Source organism: Parus major, chromosome 5 (genome assembly GCF_001522545.3).
Source record: "Parus major isolate Abel chromosome 5, Parus_major1.1, whole genome shotgun sequence".
Taxonomy (NCBI): domain Eukaryota; kingdom Metazoa; phylum Chordata; class Aves; order Passeriformes; family Paridae; genus Parus; species Parus major.
In genome coordinates this window covers 58641649-58666857 of record NC_031774.1, presented here as the reverse complement: position 1 = coordinate 58666857, position 25209 = coordinate 58641649, and the positions used below count along the sequence as shown (strand labels likewise).

General features: G+C 47.2%; 1 protein-coding gene across 1 annotated transcript in view; it reads right to left on the bottom strand.

The window, feature by feature from the left end:
- The window catches only part of GCH1 (GTP cyclohydrolase 1), a 20414-nt gene extending 3168 nt beyond the window's left edge, over window positions 1-17246 (bottom strand). The window contains exons 1-5 of the mRNA XM_015631858.3: window positions 16857-17246; window positions 6296-6405; window positions 4085-4140; window positions 1086-1117; window positions 88-172 (exon numbers count right to left, since the gene is read on the bottom strand). Coding sequence (XP_015487344.1) covers window positions 88-172; window positions 1086-1117; window positions 4085-4140; window positions 6296-6405; window positions 16857-17148 — 575 coding nt within the window. The 5' untranslated portion in view covers window positions 17149-17246. The remainder of the gene's footprint in view (window positions 1-87; window positions 173-1085; window positions 1118-4084; window positions 4141-6295; window positions 6406-16856) is intronic.
- Between the last annotated feature and the right edge of the window lie 7963 nt (window positions 17247-25209).

Genomic DNA, 25209 nt, shown 5'->3' with positions numbered 1-25209 from the left:
CCCTGGAACACCTGGGATCACACAGAGCCAGGATCCCACCCCTGGAACACCTGGGATCACACCCCTGGAACACCTGGGATCACTCACGTAGCTTCCACGACGACGCCGACCCCGGCGGGCTGTAAGGCTTCTGTGATGGCGATTGCAATTTGTTTGGTAAGGCGTTCCTGGACTGAGGGAACAACAGGGAATTCAGACTCCCAGAATCCCAGAATGGTTTGGGTTGGAAGGGACATTAAAGCTCATCTCATTCATAACCCCCCACCATGGGCACACCTTCCACTAGACCAGGTTGCTCCAAGCCCCATCCATCCTATCCTCCATTTCATGTGAATTCATTCCATTCATGTTCCATCCTGGAACAGACCTTTTATTTTCTTGTCTATATTTGGAGCCATTCTGCATTCCACCTCTCCAACCACAATTTGTTCTAACAGCTTCTCCATTTCCTATTTTGCAGTAAGATTTTCTTGCCTCTCTGTTCTGTTTCAGTTTTTAATGTGTTTGTTCCCAACGTTACTGCTGCGCCATTTATTCCACACGCCCAATTTCTCTTCTTAAGGAAAGGAAATGGAGATAAAAAATTAACTTTGTCCGGCAAAGCTTTACTTCCTGCAGCTCTAACAGCCTCTATTCACCAGCCTGGTGGTCACTGAGACTTCTCTTGCCAAGACCTGGTCCAATTTAACCACAGGACAAAGGCAGCAGGCTCAGCCCAACCCAAGGCTTTGGACCCTGCAGCTTCCTCAGGGGCAGGAGGCAGCTCTTGCTCCATTGCCTCAGACAAAGATTCCTCAAAGCATCTCTCCAAACCTCTGCAGGAGAGTTCATCTCCAGCAGCATCCAACTGGTTTTGTTAATCCTGGTAGTACATTTATCCTTGGAATCAGTTCCAGCCTCCATTTACTTTCCCAGGCAGAAGTTACCCTTCATGGGAATGTAGGGGCTAAGTACAATAACACAACCTCTTCCAGAAGTGTCTTTCTCCTCTCTTAAACTCCACATCTACACTCCACCCCCAATTACCAGCCCCTGCACTGACTAGGAGAGGAGTGCACACAACAAACACCAAATTTTGTGTTTACCTTGTAATCTTCTGCTGTATATTTCCACAATCCTAAAGGAGAAAGGAAAAAAAAATCAATATTAGAATTATTTCCAGCTGGCCACTGACTGATCTTCACAATTAATTTGATGCTATCAAAAGAGACTCCCATGTTCTTCCTGGGATTGAATCCATGGCCCTGCTGCTGCCCAGGTGTTCCTCACAGACCTCCCTTGGCACATCACTGTGTTGAGTGACTGGTTCCCCCCACCTGCAGCACCAGGGACTATTTTAGGGCAAACCAGTGACTTCTCTGGTCTCCTTCTGTTGGTTTGGAATTCCTTGTGTCCCCGGTCACCTGCACTGCACAATTGTGGGGGAATTCATGTCCACAGGCTCCCTGAACCCTAATTCCTGAATATTTCCCTGTGCTTCAGACTAGACCAAATGCTGCCTTAAGGTCAGTTTAGATAATGGATTCCCAGAATGCTGAGATTGAGCAAGAAATGTTTTGGATTCTTGCATTTAACCACAAATTTAGCTGAGAACAATGAGACAGAATTGGTCTTATTTGAAACAGAATCTCTCCACCCATATCTCACCCATTCCTTCACATTTCAGTGCAGGGATCACCTTAATGGTCCCCTCCAATACAACTCCAAATTTAAGCCATTGGTGGGCAGTGGAAGTGACACTTAATGACAGTTCTAGAATCCACACATTTAAGAAAATCCATATAATTGCTCTTAACTCCAGGGGCTGTTCATGCCAACCTCAAATGCTTAATTTCACTTCAAGTGGCCACAAAAGGAGTTGCTATAGCAAGCTTTGATACCTTGTCTGGTCACACCAGACAAAAGCCAGACAGTGGCTGGCAGCCTGAAGCATCACTTACAAGAATCATCCCCGACAATGAGACTCTCCTGCTGTTTTGGAGAGAGAATTAAATGCACAAACTCCCCTCCAGCAATGAAATGGTTGTGTTACAGCACAAAACCAAGCAACACAATATTTAGATTAACTGTATGGATAGGAAACATGCTCAGATATTGCATAGAAGTCCTAGCAAGGTGTTTATGTGAAAATAGTTATTTGAAAGAGCATTTTCAAGCCTGATTTTAAAACCCAGAGAAAGATGTTTGTTTACTGAATACAGGTCATCCACAACTACAGAAACTCACCACATTAGACTAATCCTATTATGAAAGATTTAGGCCTAGAGCACCAACAGCCTCACAAATCTTTGCTTGAACACTGGTTGCATTATATAGGGCACCATTTGGCCCCCAACCTCTTCATGGCAAGCACTCAAAAGTGAGAACATTTTGTTATACAAGAATCTAATCTTTCTATTATTGCAGTATATGGGAGCTTTAGCCTCACTTAAGAAAGTGGCAAGATTTAACCTTTGAGCACAGTGCAGGAAGCCTTGCACATATTGATGAGGGTTTCCATTCTGAGAATAAATTGTAAGAAAATTGTACATTTCTAATACCATGTTGCCACTTGCATTTAAAAAAAGAAAAAAAACACTGAAAAGAATTCTGAGCCCTTTTTTACAACTGCAATCAAGAGATAAATAGAGACCAGAGCAAGCCAGTGGATGCACATTTCAAATGTGATCCTTAATCCTGCATTGGAGCCCTGCAGAAATGAAATGATGATAAGGACCTCTTCAGGAAGGATGGATGCTCTTCAGAAATCCAACTCCCAGAAACAACACAACACCCCCAGCCCTGCTCCACTTAAAGACCCACCCAAAACTCAACAAAAGCCATGGGATGCCACACACATCCCCAAGAACAAGCAGCTAACAGGAGATGAAGTCTTTTGCCCAGAAACTGCAGCTGTGACAGCTCAGATCCCCAGCTCACAATTCCAGCAGCTCTGTACATCCACAAAAAACATGCAGGAGAAAAATCACACGTTGAAAAACCTCTTTCCAGCCTTTTAATCAGAGCAAAGCCCACCCCTGAAAGCACTGCTGGGGGTAGGGAGATGCCTCCCTGCAATATGAGGTTACACAGCAGAGATGTGACCTCCAAGGATCCTTCCACTTCCAAACCCAGCTCCCTGTTGTGCCAGCAGAGCACAGAACAGAGCTGGCTCACTTTAGGACATTTTGCTGTCATATCCTACCCATTTCTTACCTGCTAAGAAAACCCAGTAGGCAGGCAGATTTGCAGGGCTAATTTCTCATTAGTGCTACTGGAACTCCAGCAGGATTAACAGACCCATCAGGGAAAGCAAAACCTTATGTGTTCTGTCTGAACTTCAGCCAGATTTTTAGATTTATGTCTCAAAAAGGGACCCTTCCACTCCAATCCCAAATAATCTGCTTATTGAAGGGATCTACCATCCTCTTCTCCACCAGCATGAGAAAGTGTCACTTAAGAGTCAGTGCAAGAACTGACCCAACTGGCACTTGCTGAGGAAAAAAGCTATTTTTGCATAATAAATGGATTTCTCAATTGCTTTGTTTCATAGGCTGAACTATATCTATAAAATCTACCCCACAGTGCTCTCAGCATGTCTTCAGCAAAAGGAAGAAATGCTAAATTTTTCTGAAGAGTCAGATAAGAGATGAAAGCTTTAGATTCAATTTATATCCATAAAATGTGTTCATTTACAGTTTGGAAGTGTTCAGGTTTTTGTTCTTATTAGTCAATCTACACCCAAGTGGTAAAGAGCTGGAAATTCTCACTGTTTTTCTTGTGGCTTGCCTTAGAACATAACCAAATTCTCCTGTTCTTTGCCTCAGAGCTCCCTGCAGACCTCAGTTCTGGGGGAATCTACAAAAGAATTTGGGGTCTGCTGCAGCCACTGGTGAGAATTCACATACAGCTCCAAGACTTATCTGTCTTCCCCATTAAAAGAAAACCAAAAAACAAACCACAATGCTGAGGATTGGTCTAAATCCAAATCCAGGACACAGAGTGGGCTGAGTTTTAGAGGGAGAGGAGATTAAAGAGATTAGCACAGCTAGCACAGCCTGGAATCCTTTTTACAAATTAGCATCACTTTCATTAGAACACTTACCTAGCGAGCTTGCTGAGGCCAAGCACTTGTTTGTTGGGGAGATAACCAATGTGTACCTAGACAGGGGAGAACAACCATTAACAGCAGCAAAAGCACCCTTCCAAGGGCATGTGAAACTCATGCACAGACAATGAGATGTGCATTTGCCCAGGAATTAAGTCTGGGACAGCCCAGAAGTCTTAGCATGTGGGAGGAACATGGCACCATGCAAGCCTGGGGAATTGTGGCGCTGAGACTGTGAATGCCTCATGAGGTCCTGGTGAAGAATAGGTGAGCTTTTCTGAGGGGGAGAAAAGTCACAGCTCTTCAAGAGTCAAGGCTTATGTTCCAAGTCTCAGGAATGCTACAGAACACTGCTGGATTCGGGTACATAGGCAGTCTATTACTCAGCACAGCACTATTTGTCTAAAATAAACATGCTTTTCTTTCAAGACCTTAAATGGATTTAGGGAGCGGAAGGAAGAGGGATTGTGCTTTACTTCCAGTGAAAGTTCTGATGGCAAGAAGTATTTTACCACCAAAAATCAGGCTGCTCTTCCTGATTTGATTTTCTTTCTTGTTTTAGTATCATAGATCACTGATAAATTCAGCTTCCATCCTGCTCAAATATGGATTTGCTGAACATTTACTTGAACTAAATTGGAAGAAGTTTAGCAGAAAAGTGCTGAGATATGAAGGGAATTTATGAAGGAATATGAAAGGACATTTAGCTCCTTGTTTTTAGAAAGCCATGGGGACTACTGATTATTCCTGTGGGTTAGAACAGATTATAAACTTGTGCCACTGTGCCAGAGACTTGAAAAATTAGCCAAGATACAGCAGGGGAGTGTCAGTGGGGGATTCTGGCTTTGCCTGGAGGCCCCATCTCAGAATCCTGTGCTGCTGTACCTGCAGTGGAGGTACCACAGTGCACCTGATTACCTGGCTAACTTGCTCATTCCTACCCCTTCTGTTAGGCAATCAACCCACTGACACCTGAAAAGACATGAAACATTTCAGACAAAGTGAGAGACACAACTTAGAAGTAAGCTTTGAATCCTCTTCCCCATATTTTTGCAGATTTCTTGATTTCCTTTAAGACAGAACTGCAAATGCAACAGGTCAGTGTTTGCAGCCTGTTTGGTGCACCCAGCAGGGCAATGGTTACTTTGAATATTTAGAGCCATACCAAGTAATTTAGTAGTGCTGAGTTGGTGTTTGTGAGGAGATTTCTCCAAACCACACAGGCTAAACAGCTGGATGTAAAAAAAATGCACACATTGCCACAGGAGTAACAGGGAGATAATACACAGTACACACAACCAAGAGTAACAGGAACAACAGAAACCTTGCACAGAAAATGAGGTTATCCTGTTCTCCAGGACAAAACATTAACAGCAAGAAAAGAAAGCAGACAAAACTGAATTGACTCAACCAAATAAACAGCTGGTTTCTGTTCATGTATTTTATTTTTGGGAGACAGTTTGCTTGGAACATATGTGGCAGTGATTGAATTTTACAGACAACACCAGGACGTGCTGCTCTTGGACCTGTGAGCACTTTGTGGTAACAGATGGATCAGGCTAAGCTCCATCCTTCTGTGCTGATAAGGGGGTGAAGAGGCTGAGACGTGCAGCTCCCACTCAGAACTCTTCATCACTAACTGGGGAAATTTTACTTCCTTAAAGTTGTTGGCATTACAATTCCAACACCCTCTGAAGCACCAGCCCATTTCACAGTACTCTCCAATTAAGCATAGCCTGTTTTGGTCACCCTAACTTGGCTCACATAATTAAGGCAGGGCTGCTAATGAGTTTGTTCCACTCACAGGGGGTTTCAGAGATGAATGTGCACTGGATAGCTCCGAGCCAGAAGCTAAATCCATGACAGAGCCAGAGTGCAGGGTGAGCTGGTTTAATATCAAGATGTCTGCCCTCAAGGCTTGCTGCTGCTTCATGAAGAAGAGCTTTGATATGAAATGTCAGAAACCATTAGATTACTTAGACTAGGAAAGGTTGAGCATTATATTTCAGGAGCTTAAATTCAAATAAAACCTCACATTAAGGAGGCCTTCCTTATTTGTATTCTGAAGATTAAACTTCTAGAACTGTAGCCGTAAGCAGCAAGTACTTACAGCCTTAAAAGCTCTGTAGCTACAGCTACAAAGTCTTTTACATGTACTTAAGGTCTTTTATTGTGCATTCCCACATTTGTTCTGTGAGGGAGAGTTACCTTTCCAACAAATGGAACGAGGTGATGCTCACACAATGAGAACATGTCTATGTCCTTCACAATTACCATCTCATCATGGTCTTCATCAAAGATGGCGTCGTTCAGGACATCTGAAATTAAACATTTGCATTAAAAATAAAAGCAAAAAGCACAGCAGGCTCTCCCAGCCAGTGCCTGAGAAAGCCTGTAGCAAGGGCAGAACTCTCTCAGGGCTATATATTTTAGGGTTAAGGTCTGGGAAGGAAGGAAGGAGTAACATCACAAGCACATTTTGGTTTGCGTATGATGCCACATCTGCCACAGTGTCACACTGCCTACGTGCTGCACCACAAGTCAGCCTGGAGGGTTTGATTTAATTTATAGCTTGAGCATGGTTTAGAACAGATCTGGTTTTTGCAGAATTACTGATATCTTAGGAGCAATTAAGCCTACAGCTGAAAAAGAGAGCACATCTCAAAAGTGGCCTTCCATCGGTGCTTCCACAAGCAAAGCCAGACCGAGGCCAGGGAAACTCTAAGCCATCACGGGGGTTCCTCCAAACACTTTAACACCAGCATTACTGTCTCCAGGAAGGCTTTGCATGCAAGTTTCATCCTGTAGCATGCCAGGCAGCAGCTGTTTAGTACACACAGAAGTCAGAGACACATCTGGGGAGAGATTTGCTGTCCTGATCTGAAACAAGCGGGCATATCCACACTCCAGGCTAATTCTGCACCCCAGAGTTAGCAGAAAAGTGAGGTGCAGAAAACCCCCAGAGACAGAAGGGAGAAGAGACAGCTCAGTAAGAAAAGGAACACATAACATGACACCTGGCTAATCTCAGAGCTCAGCTCAGAATGGATCCTCACTTGATTTTCCACTTTCAGCAGTTCCTTGACAAATGCCCAAACAATCCTGGCACAGGTTACAGCACATCAGTCTCCACAAAGATTGCAGGCGCCCAGACCATGCTCAGAGAGCTTGAAAGTAGAATAGACATTTCCAAGTCAGGAAATCAGGTCTTTTGAAGAACAAGACAGAAAAGTTGTGGATGAGGGAGAAACTTGCAGGAGATGACCAGCTGTACAGATGGGCTGATCACAAGGCCAAGGAACTTGTGATTGCAAACAAGTTCAGATGGAAGCTGATGCCTTTAGAAGGCTGACCTAGAACACAGGCTAGACAGAATTAAGAATAAAGTAGGTATTTATTGAAAGGCATTGGGCAGTACAAGAGCCTGGCCAGGGCTACACCCAAGATGGACCTAAAAATGGTCACAAAAATGGATGACTGATCATGAGGTCTCACACTTTTATAAGTTTTGGTCCATCTGCATATCAGGGTTAATTGTCCAATTACAGCTTCAGGTTATGAAGTCCCATCCTTCTTGTTTTCTCTCTGCAGTCCACTGTTGTTTCTGCTTTTGGACCTGAGACTTCTGTCCTTGGTATCAAGCTGGAAAAGGAAATGTTTTGTCTACCCACTCTGTGAAGAGAGGTCACTAAAACTTCATATAAAGCTCAGAACTACACACCTAGGCAGCACAAAATATGAAAAACATGAAAGCTAAAACTTAAGGCATGAAAGCCACACTGACTCCTTGGAGTTACTTCCAGGAAAGCAGAATCCCAACCACTACAGGCAGACCAGGGCACTCAGGGACTGCCCTGCATGAATCACAGAGCACCTGCAGAGGAGGTGACACAAACCCAGCAGTGGTGGGGACACAAACCCAGCAGTGGTGGGGACACAAACCCAGCAGTGGTGGGGACACAAACCCAGCTGTGGTGTCTGCTCTGCCTGCCTTGCTGCCTGACACACACGTCCAGCTAATGGCCACCATCTGCTGTCGATAAGGGATCATCATCATCACGGAGCATTTTAATTTCCTGCCTGCTATCAGCACTGCACAGGTAACCCTGGAAACTGCGCAAGACGTTCCGCCTGCGACACGGGTTCTTTCCTGAGAAGGGCTGGCAACCTGCAAGGCAGCCAGGATGAGTCCCAGAAGGGTTTGGATCGGGTCAGAGAGCAGGAGTAAGGGGCATGAAAAAGGCCAGGGAACAGCTCTGTGAAGGCACATGATTGTGCTCTTCAAATTTTTGGGTCTGGTTTACACCAAGCACTGCTGGAGAGGGTTTTGATTGCATGGGCAGCATCGTGCAGTTGTGTAATTAGGAATTCAGCCAGGCAAAGGGAGAATCCAAAACAGGGGATGTGAACAGACTCACAGGAAAGGGAAGGGGAGGCAGAGCAGCTGTCTGGGTTCTGAGCTCCTCCTGCAGCATTCTGCAGCCGTGCCATTTCCACAGCAGAAAGGCAAACAGTGGTTGCACAAAACCTGCTGCTGTGGCCAGAGTTATTAAAACAAAATCCAAACTGATCCACGAAGCATCTCCAGAGTGACTGCTGCTGTTATTAGACCCCCAGCTCGGCTCACACCAGCCTTGCCAGGAGCATATCAGAGCCTGATGTCAGATATGGATTTACGTCAGCACGCTCGCAAAGCAGATTGTTCAGAACAGCCAGAAATGGCCAAATTCTCATTAAGAGTGGTAGTGTGTGACACAGAGCAGGGCCAGAGCTACAACAGAAGGTACTTCACCCATGAAACCTCATATCCATGTCCATAAAGATGCCTGTACACATTAATTAACATACAAAATATATATTAGTAGTATATATTACCCTTACAAACTTTCTGTCACAGCTGTGTTGTATCATGGAGAGAGCTCAGCCAAAGAGAAGTTTAAATGACCTCAGAAGTACCACACAGGCAACTCCAGGAACAAAAGGCATCCTGTATCCTTCTCATGACCAAAGCAATGGAACAGGAGCACAAAGGGCATCCACCCTTCTTGCACATCCCCTCTTATGCCACTGCCCAGTCTCAGCAGTGTGGACAATGCCCCTGCACAACCAGGAGAGTGCTAGAGGTAAGAAAACAGATCTGCACATCAAGAACGCAGCCACAGAGCTGTGAGGTGCTTCACACTCCTTATTATAGTGGTCTTGCCATTTTTGCACCTTTTATTTATATTATTTAATAATATAATTTTAAAAAATTTATTATTCTTTATTTTATAATATATGTAAAAATATTGTTGTTTTATTATTTAATATTAGCAGAAAGTTGCAGATCACAGAAAACACCTGCAGTTGTGCCTGCAGCAAGATGTGCTGATTTTGTCAGCACCAGCTACTCATTGAGAAGAGAGGCTCACAAAGGAAGAAACCAGCTCAGTGTTAGGCCCTTCAAGAGCTCTTCCTCAAGTGCCAGGTAATACAAAGACACACAGGTAAAACAAAATGTGAGGCTGAAGGGCACTACCTGAGTAAATGGCCACGATCTTGAGTGGCCATTCACCTCTATCTGCTCCAGTCCCTCCTGCTCACACTTCACAAGTCTCCCTGAAAATCAGCACAGCTTGAAGCCTGCCCATCCCTACACCTCCTCTTTTGGAGCCCAAGCCCCGTGATGACAAAAGCAGAGAGAGCAGAGCATCTTTCCACAGCTGCTGCTACCTGTGGCCCACTGCAGCAGTTCTTGCAGTAATTACACAGGAGACACTTCTCTGGCAGAGACTCAAACACCTTGTGCAGAGAGGCAACACCATTTTATCTAAATTTGTCAGGGGTTCTCTTTAGTTTTTTTTAAAGATTTTTTGAATTTTTTTTTTCCTAGTTTTTCCATTTGCAATAGCATCAAATAGGGCTCTGACAAGCTCAGCCTTTGTGCTGCAGCACACATTCTGGAGAATTTAACAGAACTGAAAGGACAGAAAGGGAAACAACCTCAGACTAACCAGGCCAGAAGCAAAGCTGGGGACAAATCATCCCCCTTTTCCTGTTCTCTACCTACTAGGCCATGCTGTCTGCTTCACTAGTTTGATTTCATGGTTTGTAGAGTCAGGATGCTCTCTAAATTATTCCAGCTGATTTTTGCTTCAGCCAAAAGTTCAGTTCCTGATGCAAAAACTTCAGTGGGCTGTTGAAACTGAATAGGCACCTGTGCTCCAAGTTAACTCCTGAAACAGAGCAAAATTAATTTCTCTTTATCTTCAAAAAGAGTTGATAAAATGAAAAATCAGAACTGGATGAAGACAGAATGAGAAAGACCTTTCAGGATTTTGCGTCAGAGCTAAGCACAGATACCTGTTGCTATAGAAACTATTTGCATGGCTTTAATGTGACACAGGAAAGCAAAAGCACCTCTGGCAACCAGAGAAGGCAGAGCCCACCCAGAATGGGCTCGGGAGGTGGAGGGGATGAAGGATGGCAGCACTGCAGCAGCTTCACAGCACTTCAGAGCTGCCTTTTTCACTGTGCCTGGGAGTGAAGTGATGCAGGTTGTTCTCACCAGGAGTTAAAACACTTCCCCACGGTGTTAAGCTGCCTCACAGCTCCAATTTAAGTGCAGGTTGCTCAGTGCCAGCGGGATGAAGGCAGCCTCAGGAACTCCCTGACGCTGCTGCTGCTTGAGCTCATCCATCCTGGCAGAGACAAAAGGCTCGAGGTTCTTTCTCCTGACACCCATCTCACAGGTCCGGGCTGTCCCTGCTGTCCTTTGCTCTCCACGGTGACCTCAAGTGCCACAGGCTGCCACAGGCAGGGCAGGAATGGGCTCAGGCCGAGGCAGGATGACATCCTATGGGACAAGGCACATCTCACCAACACCCACCAGCTGGAACAAGCTACAGCACTGGCTGAGCTCAGACACCTCCAGGAACACAGAGCTACACCCAAAGCAGAGGCAGGGACCTCGCGTGAACCAGGAGCAGGTCATGGTTTGGAGGGTTCTCCATGAGCCAACTCAGGCTAACTGGTCTTTAAGGCAGAAGCACCTGGGGAATGCTGGCAGATATTTCTGATTGTCTTAGAGTTCCTCCCCAGCTGAGGACAGATGTAGTTGGCAGCGGGAGACACGAGTTAACAGCTGAATGTGTGGCAGGGAAAGCTGCAGATTGCAGGGTCAGGATGAAATCTGGAAGGAAACTGCTGTAAAAACATCTCAGCTACTGCTGGGTAAGCAGTAGAGTCAAACCTGACTTTGTTTATTATTTATTCATGTGATGACATTACAGGTAACTGTAGTTAGGGAAAACATTCCAGACAAGCAACAAGAAAATTGTTGCAGCCTTTGAGTATTAAAAAGGCACCAGGAATTTATTATGTATTCAGAGAACCAGGCTATAAAGACATTAATATAAAGGGCTTGTACTGCTGCAGAAAGTGAATGACTTCAGGTTGTTAAGAAAGGGGAGGCTCTGGGTATGTCATTTGCTTCAAGAAGTCTTGAAGAGCTCTAGGAAGAGGCACAGCCTGAGATGCCACATGACTGTTTAAATAGGCAATAGAGTTCAAAAGATGCTGAGAAATGAACACTCATAACATATATAGCACACCTATGTATAATAACACCTTCATAGCACACCTTCCTAGCAGGAACCAGGAGAAAGCTTAGATACAAAAGAATTTTGTGCCAGCTTCACATGGGAACATTTGCTACAGAAGCAAACCTCAGTTACCAGAAGGGAGGTGAACCAGACATGTGATTCGAGGGACTTGTCATAGGAGCAAAGATAAAGGAAAAGCATTATTGCTGTTCAGCTAATTCTGGCTGTGATTTGTACAGATTTGTTTATTTTCCTGTAAGATACCCTCCATGTTGTAGTGAGACTGGAGTCTATTCATAACAGATCAGCTACTGCAGACAGATGAAGCCAAGATTAGGTTCTAGAAGTTGTTCTCTGCCAGGAGGTTTATTAATATGAGCAAAAGAAGCATTATAGAAAAGCTCATTAAAATGTATCAGGATTTCAATAACGATTTCAACATCCCATTTCACAAAAAGTGCTCATTCACACTTTTTGTGAAACTGAAACAAAGGAAAAATCAAAGACAAAACACTTTGGAAGACCAACATGAAAGATTAGAAGCTTGCACCAGTTCTGATCCAAGAGGTTACAATATTTAATAAATTCCTGACAAAACCCAACCAAACCTAGTGTTACTTGAGCATTAACATGGAGATGATCCAGGAAAGTCCCAGCTCCCAAAAGTTTCACCGCATTTAGGGCATATTCCAGCATGGTAGGCTTGCCTTATGTGGGGGCAGAGGTTGAAGAAACCCAAAAAAAACCTCACTCTGAACAACCCTGTACTTCCCACCCTCTGGTTTACAAGAAACAAGACAGGAGCACAACAATGCTGAGGTTTCAGCTGTTAATAGATTACCATGTCCTCATGGATGAGCCAGCAGCACCTCGATTCCAGGAAAATACAGCACCTCCCCAGCTCCTAGCAAAGGGCAGTGCTGCTGATCAAACAGCCCTGTTTGCTTAAGGCACTGTGTGTTTTGACACAGCAATGCTTATCACCTCAGCACAGCAAACCGAGCAGGCTGGAAAAATTTATGAGCTTACACCATTGTTGTTCTCTATAGAAATACCAAATCCACACAGACTAGAAGAATATTAAGGATGAATTTTTTTCACCTGTCAGTGTAGGAAAAGCATATAAACTAATGAGTGAGGAAATGACCTAACTAGTTATTTGCTTTGAAATAAAAGCTGCCCAGCAGAGTCACTTGGCTTGCAGGCAAATAACATTCAGCCTTTCAAACCACAGAAGTCTGGGAAACAAAGTTATCCCCTCCCAGTATTTCTGATTTTCATTTCCCTGTTAAACACAGTGAAAGGACAGGTGAACCTGCCATGCTTACATGCATAAAGGCTGGGAGACTTCCCTGGTAGCAGCTCCCTCCATCACCAGCAAGCCCAGTTTGGTGGACAAGTTTTGCTTTGAGTGTTTTTGGCTGATGAGAACAGCTCAGCCTCCTCCTGCAGATGCAGGCAGCCTGTCCAACCCTGTGCCTAATGTTTCCTGCAGGATTACACAATCCAAACCAACTCATTTCGGGTTCACCTTTCCAAGGCAGAATGGCTGACAATGCTTCTGTAACTTACCAGTTGCTTGGGTGTGAAACCTTCAGCTTCAGTTGAGAGTTGGTGCTGTCTGCAACTTTGTACTTACATTTATTCACTCATTTACTGCCTTTCACACGCTTGTGCTTTGTAGTATTTATTATCAGACTCTCAGACAGCACCTCTGAGCATGACATGAAGCCTTTAGTAAAAGGAGGGACAAGGTTTGACTTTTGTGTGGCAGGTAGCTGCCTGAACCAGCTATCAAAAAGCTAAAGGCACCTGTCTCTCACAGCCCTGCTCTTAACCCTCACCAGCCAAGGGGGCAATTCTGAAATACAATTTACACCCAGAAGTAAGAAGCTGATAGATCTGACCCTGGAAAAGAACACATGTTCTTGGATGCTGGCACAGAAGCACTGCATGAAATTGGAATTGAATTTGTTGGTGACTTTCCTGCTCTACCATCCTCACCAACACATCAAGAGGTTTCTGTTGCAACAGCTGCCAGTCTACACCAGTGCTCAAGTGTCTGCACTGAGCTGTCAGGGTTCTTAATCTGGTCCCCAGGTGGATTTTATTTGAAATCACTAGAGGTATTCTTGTTATTCCAATCCAAGTGTGATGGCTGGTAACTACAGAAGTGGGAACAGCACATTTGAATACATCCCGTCAATGAAAGGGGTTGAGGACTTTAGTAAAGCCAAGATTAATAAATTACAATCTGGAATTAACAGAAAGAGCCAGATACATATATTTAACAAGTAAACTCTACTAATGGCTCTGACACACAGCACTGAGCAGCTGCAGAACACAGATAGAGACGAACAGAGGGTAAGGCAGGAACACTGTCACTCTGCACTGCTGAAAACAAGTGAGGAAACACAGAGTAGAAGCTGGAAAGCAGAATCAGCTCCTCTGCTGCCCACAAATCTGAATGGAGAGACAGAATTTAGGTGCTATCTGCCCTACAATACTACAAAGGTAAGCTGTGGGAAATATAAATGTACAAACACAACCAGGTGTCATGGAAGCAAAGTGACAACACCCAGGACAGGAGATCAAATGACCAGCACATTTAACCATGCTCCAAGGGTATTCTGTTCCCAGACACACAGAAACCAAAAAGATCATGGAATAGTTTGGGCTGGAAGGGATCCTTAAAGGCCATCTAGTCCAACTCCCTGCAATAACACAGTGAGGTAGTCGAGCACACCAAACACAGACCTCTGGCAGTGTGCTGGCAACTTTATGCTCTCCAGAAGAGAAGGGAGCTGGGGAAGGGTCTGGAGCCCCAGGAGAGGCTGAGGGAGCTGGGAAAAGGGCTCAGCCTGGAGAAAAGGAGGCTCAGGCAGGATCTTTTGGCTCTGCACAACTCCCTGACAGCTCCACAGGAAGAGCTGAATAAGCTGCAAAAACCTGAGAAAACAAGAGGTCAAGGCAGCTTTTTGTCAGGTTTTTGGGGAGGGTTTGGGTTTGTTTTGGTTAATTTTCTTATTCAGGAGCCACTTGCTGGTCCAGTTCACAGCGTGGCCAGGCAGAGAGCAGAATTAGTACAACCAAGGGAACAGCACAGGCTGCTGCAGCAGAGACAGCAGCAGCCCCACAGCTGCTTTTGTGCCCAAATATTCCATAGTTGTTGGCTCTAGGGTTCATGACATCCTTAAAGGTCTCTAAGAAGAATTTACTCATAATGACTCTCCTAACAAACTCTTCATCCACCACTTGCCTTGCTGTCTGCTGTGGGCTTGTCCTTCAGTCGCAGTTCTTCCATCTGTTTGGGATGGGAAGAGTGAGAAAAGTGGAAGCTGAGCATCCTGCAAGGGGAGGTGAGGAGCTTGAAAGTAAAAGGATTCCCCACCTGATACAGGAAGGAATGTTAATATCACAGCTTCACATTATTTTGTAAAAAGAAAAAAGCAGTTCAGGAGCAGAGCACCCAATAGTGAAATTTTCTATCCTTGGATATAATACAGGTCTCTCCCAGGCATGGGTAATCAGAGGAGGGGAGTGTCCAGAACTATTCTGCTTAATTAAATGAATATGAGAGATTAGAAGACCACAGAGATCCCACCTTGGAGCAGAAAAATGTCCTCAACATTACTTCAGGTAACGTGTGCACACAAAACTGGCAGCAAGATAAGAGGACTTAAGAAGGGCAGCAACTCATCCAGGTTCAGCACAAAAATTCATGCTCAAATTACCACTCAAAAAATTCCCTCTGCTAGAGCTTGACAGGATGACTGAGAGATCTCCTGTGTTTTACAGCAGTAAGATGAGGAAAGTTAATCCCATTAAACAAAAGATGATACTGTGAAATCCTGACGAAACCTCACCTCAAACGCACCATGCAGCAGGACTAAGAGAGGAACGAGGATGGCCACTGCAGCCCAGAACCTATTCCCAGATGTGACCCAAAAACCTGGGTTGATCTGGAAGGCAGAACAACTTGCAAGGCAGAAATGCTGTTCCTGGGGGAAGCTGGGACACATTGGCACAAGAGTTTAAGCTGGCCATGAGTAGAGTGAATGCTGGAAGTTGTCGTAATCTGATTTCAAAAGAGCCAACAGCCGAGAAATAAAAAAGAAACTAAACACAAAACCCAGCCTTTAAGATGAAGCACAGTGCACTTAGAAAAGGACTCTGCTGTGCCAGCAGGAGCTCCCTGATGCCATCAATCAGCACAGTTCAGCCTTTGCATTCGGCTACATCCTGCTGCAGCTCTGGGGCAGGCTCAGCACTCCAGTGCTGTATTCCAGAGAGCAGAAAGGAGCAGCTCCTTCCTCAGCCTCACTCAGAGATCCTTGCTGACACTGTTTGCATCCCTTACTGACAGGAACTTGCCTTTTACTGTAAGAGGCAGAAAGGGGAATTCCCGAGCTCTCCAGGCTCCTTTTTACTGTTTGTACTGGGTACAGTCCTGAATCAAGAGGCTGAGAAGAGGAAAGGTGATGCAAAAAAATAAATTTTCAAACAGTATTTACCCTGCATCGGAGCCACGAGTTGTTGATGAGAACTTATCTCAGCCAGTTCCTTTCCTCAGACTCTCACCCAGACACTCATCTGGGGCAGGGATGTGAACCTTGGGTTCCTCTCCACACCTGCATTAGCTGCTGCGACCCTGAGATGGACAAGGGTTCTCCCTGTCTTCTTCCTTTCTCCTCACCTCGCTTCCTTAAGTTTCATTCCCACCTTTGAAAAACCTCACTCGATTAAAGCATCGGCAGAACAGGACTTTCCCTAAGAAAATTCAAACTCGTTCTGTCTGCTAATCGAAACAAATATTCCCACCCTGTCTGAACACAGCCTCGCTGGAGGGAGGAAGGAGGGAACCCACAAGTTCCTCTGCCAGGGCTTGAAAAGTTTACATCAGAGGAGAGGAAGCAAAAGCACTTGCTCTACTCACCCAAACGAGAGGCTTACGGCAGAATGGAAACTTTACCTGCACAGAGTTTAATAAAAAAACCCCGATATATTTGGGGAGGGAGGGGACAGCGAGACATACAGGTGATAACAAGGGAGTGCCGGATGAATGATGCGGTGACAGGGCAACGACGCTTCAATAAATTTATTTCAAGGAATAAAGCAGCCCCTCTTGGGCTGGAACCCAAGCGGGACACTCCATCCATCCCCGCAGCCCCGGCAGCGCTCCCTACCCGCGATGGTCTCCTGGTAGCCCTTGGTGAAGAACTGCATGGCGGTGGCCGCTCTCCAGGGCGTCTTCAGCAGCCCCTGCCGCTGCGGGTCCTCGCCCAGCGCCCTCAGGATGGAGGTATAGGCGGCGGCCAGGCTGGGCAGGCTCAGCTCGTTGTCCTCCTCGCTGCGGGGCCGCTCTCCCCGCCACCCATCCCCGCCGGTGCCCGGGGGGACGCGCGGCTTCTCCGCGGGCGGCGAGGGCGGCGGCCGCTCCTGCCGCGAGTACCCGTTCCAGCCCCGCGCCGCCTCCATGGGCCGCGCTCGGAGCGGGGCCGTGCGGGCAGCACCGGGGCCGTGAGGGCAGCGCTGGGCCCGAGCCGCCGCAGCCCCCGGGCTGTCCCTGCCCGGCCCGAGCGGTCCCGGCCACCGCCGCCACCGCCGCTTTTATCCCGCCCGCGCCGCCCCCATTGGCCGCCGCCATTGGCCACCGCCGCCGTGAGGGCCGCGCTCGGCGGGAGGGGCCCGGAGGGGGAACGGGGGGATCCCTCGGGCTGAGACCTGCGATGGGGGTACCGGGAGGTCTGAGGGGGGATCCCTCGGGCTGAGACCTGCGATGGGGTACCGGGAGGTCCGAGGGGACCCCCGGGCTGTAGAGGCGGTACCCCGGGCTGGGGGATCTAGGGAGATCCCCCGGGTTGAAGCCCTGACCGGGGGTGCAGGGGGGTCCCTGGGCTGAGGCGTGGGCCGGGGGAAGGGGGTATCCCAGGGGATCCCCGGGATGGGAGAACAGGGGGATGCTCGGAGTACTGAGGGATCCGAAGGGATCCCCCGGCTGAGATCCGGGCTGGGGGTACGGGGGTTGGATCTCTGGGCTGAGGTATGGGCAGGGGCTGTGGGGGGTATACCAGGAGATCTCTAGGTCTGAAGATATGGGATCCTTCAGGATGAGGTGTGCGAACAGGGGAGGAATGCCCTGGGCTGGGGCTATGGGAGGATCCAGAGTGATCCCCGGGCTGAGACCTGGGCTGGGGTTCCAGGAGGGAATCCCACGGACTGAGGTGTGCTGGGGGTATGGGGGGATCACTGGGGCTGCGGATATGGGGCACCCCCGAGGCTGAGGGTGTGGGGGATCCCTGGGCTGAGGTGTGTGATGGGGGTACGGGACACCCCCCAGGCTGGGGGTACAGTGGGAATCCGTGGGCTGAGGCGTGGGTGGCAGGTACAGGAAGATCCCTCATACTGGGGGTATTGAGGTTCTCCAGGCTGAGGTGTGGGCTGGGGTTATGGGGGGAATTCCCTGGGCTGAGGCATGAGCTGGGGATTCAGCCCCAAGCTGCTGTAGGGTGCTCCCTTCCATCAACCCCACTGTGGGGATCCCAGGGTGAGCTGCAAGGGGATGGATGGGGCAGGGGATGCAGGTTCTTGCCCTGCACAGCAGCTCCCAGCATCATTCTCCATGTTCTCCCCATCCCCTCAAACTCCTAGGGCTGGTCCCTTTCCCACCAGGGTGATGTTGGTGCTTCCCACCCAGTCACTCCCTGGCACTGCTGGAATGCCACCAGCACCACTCTGAGGTGCTGTGGGCTGCTGGGCTTGGCATGCAGTCACCAGAATGATGCCAGGCATGGACTGACCCTCCTTGGTGACCATTCCCACCCCCTCATCCCAGCTGGGCTTCCATCCGTTCAGACCCCTGATCTCTGCAGACACCTTCCTGCTGCAGGGCTGGCGTGTCCCAGTGTTTTCATGTTCCCACCCAAAATTCTGGAACTGTGCTAACTGATGACCAAGACCAAATATTTTGGGAATCTGTGGGGATCTTGTTGGCATGTCACCCCAAAAGGTGGTTTGAGCATCTTGTGTCCTCCTGGGCACTTTTGGGGCAAACCCAGCAGACAGAGCACAGCTTGGGTTCAAGTGTTGGTGAACAAATAAATGCTGGGGCAGATTTTTTGAACACAGGTGCCCTCCAGCTGGAGCTATTCCAGGATTTTATGGGCTGGAAACTGAGTCTAAAGGCTCAGCTGAGCATAGCGTGAATGTTCCATCACCCAAGCACAAGCAGGGGGACTCATATTTTCTGGATTGCAATCAAATAAATGGCCAAGATCTAAAGGAGCCACAAACCGTTCTCTTCACACCATCAGTCCTTAAGGCAGCAGGGACAAATTGTCCCCCTCTTGTGCCTAGGAAATGGTGAATTGCTGGGAAGATAAGGAGGGGAAGGAGCTGTCAGAGGGTGGGGTGTGACTCACTGGCTTTCCTCCTCCTGACACAAGAGCTGCATTTAACAAAAACAGGCAAGAGGGGGAAAAAAAATACAAAAAAATACCCCAGCAGCTGTAACACGTTGCATATTTCCACATTTATCATTTGGTTTCTGATCACAGGTTTTACCAGAAGAGTCAGGATGACTCAGGTGAAATCCAGGGCCCTGCAGCCAGCCAGGCTTTACTCTGTTTTATTGCCCCAGGCTCCGACTGGGAACAGGAACTGCTGTACCAGAACGATTTGGAGCCCTGAACTGCATCCCTGCTCCTCCCCAGACACCCAGCTCATTTCCCAATCCTCTGAGGATGTCCAAATCCTCTTTTTGAACCAGACAAGTTCCCTCACTGAAAACATCAGCAGAAGGGTTGCGCTTCCCTTTGGATCCTGGCCGATCAGACACGGTTCAGAGGGCTGGGTAACGCTCCTGAGGAGCTTCAAACCACTGAGACCTAATCATCCGTACAGAAGAGGGGTTAGCAAAGGGCATCTAAGCATCTTGTCCCTCCCTCTTCTTTGCTCTCTTTGTTTTCTTGGAAAAGAAGAAGATAAGCTCCCTCCAGAGTCAACCCTGACTTTGTAAGCACCTGAGCTTAGCTGCTGTGGGAGCTGGTTGTACTTTTTCTCTTATTTATGGGGCAAGAAGGGCAGTTCCCAGCTTATTTACCAGCATGATCACTGCCTGGCTATGCAGAAAACCACTTTTTTCTGAGGATATTTGAGCAGAGGTTGCACACACAGGAGCTGATGCCAGCAGTTCTGTTAGTGGCCTTTGCCAACGCGGAATTAGGAGGTTCAGGTAGTTGGGATTTGTGCCAGGATGTGGAAGGACACAGCCCAATTTCCAGCCACTGTGGAATCCTCTCCCTCTGAAACACAGCCCCACATCAGCTGGGTAAGAAGAAGCACTAGGACTTGGCCTTTTGGGTTCTTGAAGTATGTTATGATGTTTTATTGATACACAGTTTTATTGACAGTTCCCTGTTATTTACACCCTATGTTCATTAAGCCTTCTCAAAGAAGTTTTTCTTTGCTATTTATGAATACATACCAAAAAAAAAAAAATTTAATACAGACTACAGACCAGAGGAATCAATGAATATTTAAGGTTGGAAATGAGCTCTAAGACCATTAAGTCCAACCATTAACCCAGCACTGCCAAGGCCACCACTAACCCATGTCCCCAAGTGCCGCATCCACAGGATTTTTGAACACTTCCAGGGTTGGTGATTCCACCACTTCCATTGGAAGCCTATTCCAATGCCTGAGAACCCTTCCAGTAAAGAAATTCTTCCCTAATATCCAATCTAGACCTCCCCTGGCACGACCTGAGGCCGTTCCCTCTCCTCCTGTCCCTGTTCCCTAGGAGCAGAGCCCGACCCCCCCGGCTGTCCCCTCCTGCCAGGGACTTGTGCAGAGCCACAAGGGTCCCCTGAGCCTCCTTTGCTCCAGGCTGAGCCCCTTCCCAGTTCCCTCAGCAATTCTTCAGCCCCTTCCCAGTTCCCTCAGCAATTCTTCAGCCCCTTCCCAGCTCCCTCAGCAATTCTCCAGCCCCTTCCCAGCTCCCTCAGCAATTCTCCAGCCCCTTCCCAGCTCCCTCAGCAATTCTCCAGCCTGAGCCCCTTCCCAGCTCCCTCAGCTTCTCCTCACAGGACTTGTGCTCCAGACCCTCTCCTAGAGGGAATGTGCCCTGTTTTTCTCTCCTCTGCTTGCTCAGAGCTTTGACGATATTTTCACTGTTTAAAGATAAGAAATTCTTAAAGATCAACAAAACAGGGAATACAAAAAATCCTGAGATTGCAACTTGAATTATTTTCAAATGTGGAATAAGGTTTAGAGGAGGTGAAAGCTCTGTGCACCCACTGAAGGATACTGGGGGTCCCTGATAGAGTCAGGGGATGCTGCTGGGGGTCAAGGTCCATGGGAAAGCCCTTCAGAGACCTCTCTTATCTTTGAAGGTGGGAGAAAATATCAAGCAAGGACAGGATGGAGCAGATCTGTGTTCAGGCTCCCACTCCTTGACCTGCTTTAGTCTGCATAACTTCCTCGTGGCTTTGGTGGCACTGAGTGGGACCCAACTGGGAAGGGCTGGAGCATCATTCCCCATGTGCAAAAGGTGCTTCTCAGGGTTGGAAGAGTGGAGTCCCCAAAAGAAATCTCTCCATGCCAGGGCTAAGGGTGAAATACCCTCAGCAGTCCTCACTGGGGCAGATGAAGCCATCAAAAAAGTGTTTCAAAGGGAATTTCTGTGCCAACAGCTGCTAAAAAGCTGCTGGAATAAACAGAAATCATGCACAGAAGACACCTGCTTTTCCTCTGTTGGCTACAAAATGGGATCATTCAGGACTGGGCTCAGAGCTTAAAGTTAGAGATGATGAATTCCACTCTCTCAATCCAGCTGCACCAACCCAGCACATCATTAACAGCTCAAGCAGCAAAAGAGCAAAGCAGATCAATCCTGCTGTTAACAGCAAGCCAGGACGTGGCCCCAAGGTGATCCTGGAATAACAGCTGAACCCACAGAGGCGATGGATGGCAACATCCCAGCCTACAGGCATCCTTCCCGTGCTCTGGAAACACAGCCTGAGATTTATCGGCCGCTGGAATCACAGTGCGTCAGTTGAAAGAGTGAATCACGAGCAGTTTAATTCTATTACCCAGAATAACGAGCAAAATTGATTACAGGCTCCTCAAATACTAATCTGTTACAGGAGGATTTGTTGCTCCATGAGGACAGAGGACCCCCAGGGTCTGAGGGGTTTTCTGCAGATGGGATCTGCACTTTAACTTCCTCAGCAGGGTCTCACAATTTAGGGATGAGACTGGAGGTGGAGGCAGCAGTTTTGCCCTGCTCCAGCTTTCCTTTCCTGCCTTCACAGAGCAAGGGCACAGGATCCCTTGTCAATGGGCCTTTCCTCCCCCAAAACTTGGAAAACTTCAGAAGGATTGGCCTGGGTAGGCTGTAATAGGTGAATTCATATTTAGGAATGTGAAACCAGACATATCACACAAGTCTCTTGGTTCTCATGGACCTGTTCCCAACAGAAGCTACCTGAGATCATCCAGGATGATCTTTAGGTCCCTCCATTCCATCTCATTCCACAACCAAGAGTGGCTTTGGACTCACAGCCCAGGCTAATGGGAACAGCAGCCGTGTCCTTGCATCGCTCCCCTCAATTGCTCGTCACTGTTATTACCCCAAGATATCGATAATGTGATTTGGAGACCAGACTGTTCCCTGGCAACACATGGCTTGAAACTATTCCTGCAAATTTTCCCTGCCATTCATGTCCAATTGAGTCAGGATCAAGTGGCTCTTTTCACAGCCTGGGTCGGTATTTGTGTTTTGCCTGCCTTTAAGTAAATTATTTACTATTCAATTTGTTTGGCAGCATTCAGCTGAGCACATTTAGTGCAATAACCAGGCAGAGGGAGAAGCCAGATCTGCTGTTCTCTGTCAAAGAACTCCATGAGACACCTGACTTTCTCACAGGCAGCTCTCACAACTCATCTCCTCCTTGGATTATCCAGCCAGGACCACCAGGTCACTCCATGACCAGTTATGTTTTTTGGAAGGAAGCTGAGGTGGATCTCATAGCCAGAGGATCTTTGAGAAGGGAAATCTTGTCCAAATACAGGTTCTCCCTTGCCCAGCTCCACCCTGAGAATCCAAGAGTGATGGATCCATCCTGACTCTCCCCTTCCACAAAATCATAGAATCATTTGGCTTGGAAAAGACCTCTAAGATCACCAAGTCCAAACATCAAACCAAACCACTGGGATTTCTAGCACAGCCAAAGAAAAAGCATCAGGCAGATTCCTTGGAACAGTTTCCAAGTTCTTGATTTTCCAGCAGAAAGGCTGCAAATTCAGGAGTATTTCTGAAGACTTCAGTGAAATTCTATTGAATTATGCAGCCACGTTGTTTACATAGATTGAAAGCAAACAAACAAACAATCAAAACCAGTTAATAGAGATTTACCTGTTTTCACTCAAAAATCCATTCCACATTTTCTGTTTCTTAGTCTGGCATTTCATTTCCACTCAAATTAGGATTTATTCCTATCCCTGTCCTGCTGGCGCTGTTGCTGGATGAGTGCGCCCCGTTCCTGGCTGGCTCAGCACAGCTCCCTGGAAGGCTCCAGGTGATGGAGGATGTATTTGTAGCTCTGCCTGGAGCTGTGTAATAGAGCAAAACCCATCTTTGATGATAGAAATGTAACAGCAGCCTCATGGGAGATGATCCTTCCAGCACTAAAGCAGCTGGAATATTCACTGCCATGGTCTCAAGAGCCTGTTTGCTGTTTATTTTAGGGCCATGGACAGAAATCACCAGGGAACAAATCCTGGGAGGAGAAGCTGAGCTGGGGGGGCTCAGCTTGGAGAAAAGGAGGCTCAGGGGGATCATTCTGGCTCTGCACAACTCCCTGACAGGAGGGTGCAGCCAGGTGTGGATCAGGCTCTGCTCCCAGGGAACAGGGACAGGAGGAGAGGGGATGGCCTTCAGTTGTACTGGGGGGTTCAGATTGGATATTAAGAAAAAATTATTAATGTGAAGAGTTCTCAGGTACTGGAACAGCTGCTCAGGGCAGTGGTGGAGTCCCCATCCCTGGAGGGATTTAAGAATTGTGTGCATGTGGCACTTGGGGACAGGGGTCATTGGTGGCCTTGCCAGTGCTGGGGGAATGGTTGGACTTGATGGTGTGGGAGGTCTTTTCCAACCTTAAAAATCCCATGATTCTACCCCCAGTCATGCAGCTCTGATGCAAATTTTCAAATCTGGCATTGGAAACAGCTCTGCCAGCTCTAACCTGCTATGAGGTGCAGACTGTGACCCCGAGCCTGGGGACTTTGGGTCTGAGGACACCCACAAATGTTACACTGCAAAAACTGTTACACAGGGAGAAAAACCACGTGGAAATCAGGGTCCTGCAGGATGGTCCCCAACATCCCCAGTGACTTCCATGAGACCACCCCCTAAATCCAGGAGCCTCCTTTTAAACTGACCTTTGGTGTTTGTTCAGAAGAGCTGCGAGATTGCAAACATCCAGCTCCCAGAAAACTCCCCTGGAAGTTTACTTTGGCTGTTTCCTCCCTCCACTGGGAGCCAAAAGGACTTCGGATGCTCTGTAGGACCAGTTGTTTGCAGCAGTGGATGCCTCCCCAGCTCCTTTGGAAGTTTTCCCTGCCCTCTTCCAACATCAGGTCTAGAAAGGGCTCTGGACAGGCAGCCCACACATGGATTTTGGATGTGGATAAGAATTACCTGGAAAATCTCCCAGCACCACACTCGAGATGCTCAAGTCACCCTCAGAACAATCTCATCTAGGAGAAAGAAAACATTTCAGTTCACCAAGCCCAGTGATTTTTCATCAGGATGTTTTCCTCACCACTGCAATCCCATTTTTTACCCAATACACCCAAATAGGCTTTACTAGCTAAAAATAAATCCCACTCTCTGATACAATAATTTCTTCCCAAAGAACGTAGAAAAATCAGAATGCTTCCTGCATTATGTCAGTGCAAAAAATTACTATTTATATTAAATATTACTTGCTGTTCACTATCAGCTGAAACAAATAAAATGCAAAATGACAGATAAACACTGTGGATGACAGAAGTATTGAAGTTGTCAGGTCTTCAGGATTTTCTGTTTCCATCCCTTGTTGACATCACCACCCTCTTTTTTTTTTTGTTTTCACCAAAATGACCTGCAGCCATTGCTAAAATAGTCTAATAAAACACTTCTTATGTTAAAACTGAATGGTTTTTAGTGAAATCTCAATTTTCTACAAATTTCAAGGTTTAAAGTGTGTCTTGAATGGAAAGTCATCTGCCTTTTATAGAACCAAAGAATCATTGAGGTTGTAAAAGATCTTCAAGATCATCAAGTCCAAGTGATGTATTTTCAGTAATAATCACAGTGGTTTGGGTGGGAAGAGACCTTAAAGAACATTCAGTTCTACCCCCTGCCATGGCAGGGACACCTTCCCCTATCCCAAGTTGCTCCAAGCCCCATCCAACCTGGCCTTGGGCACTTCCAGGGATCCAGGGGCAGCCACAGCTTTCCTGGGAACCTGTGCCAGTATGAAGAGGAATGAAAAA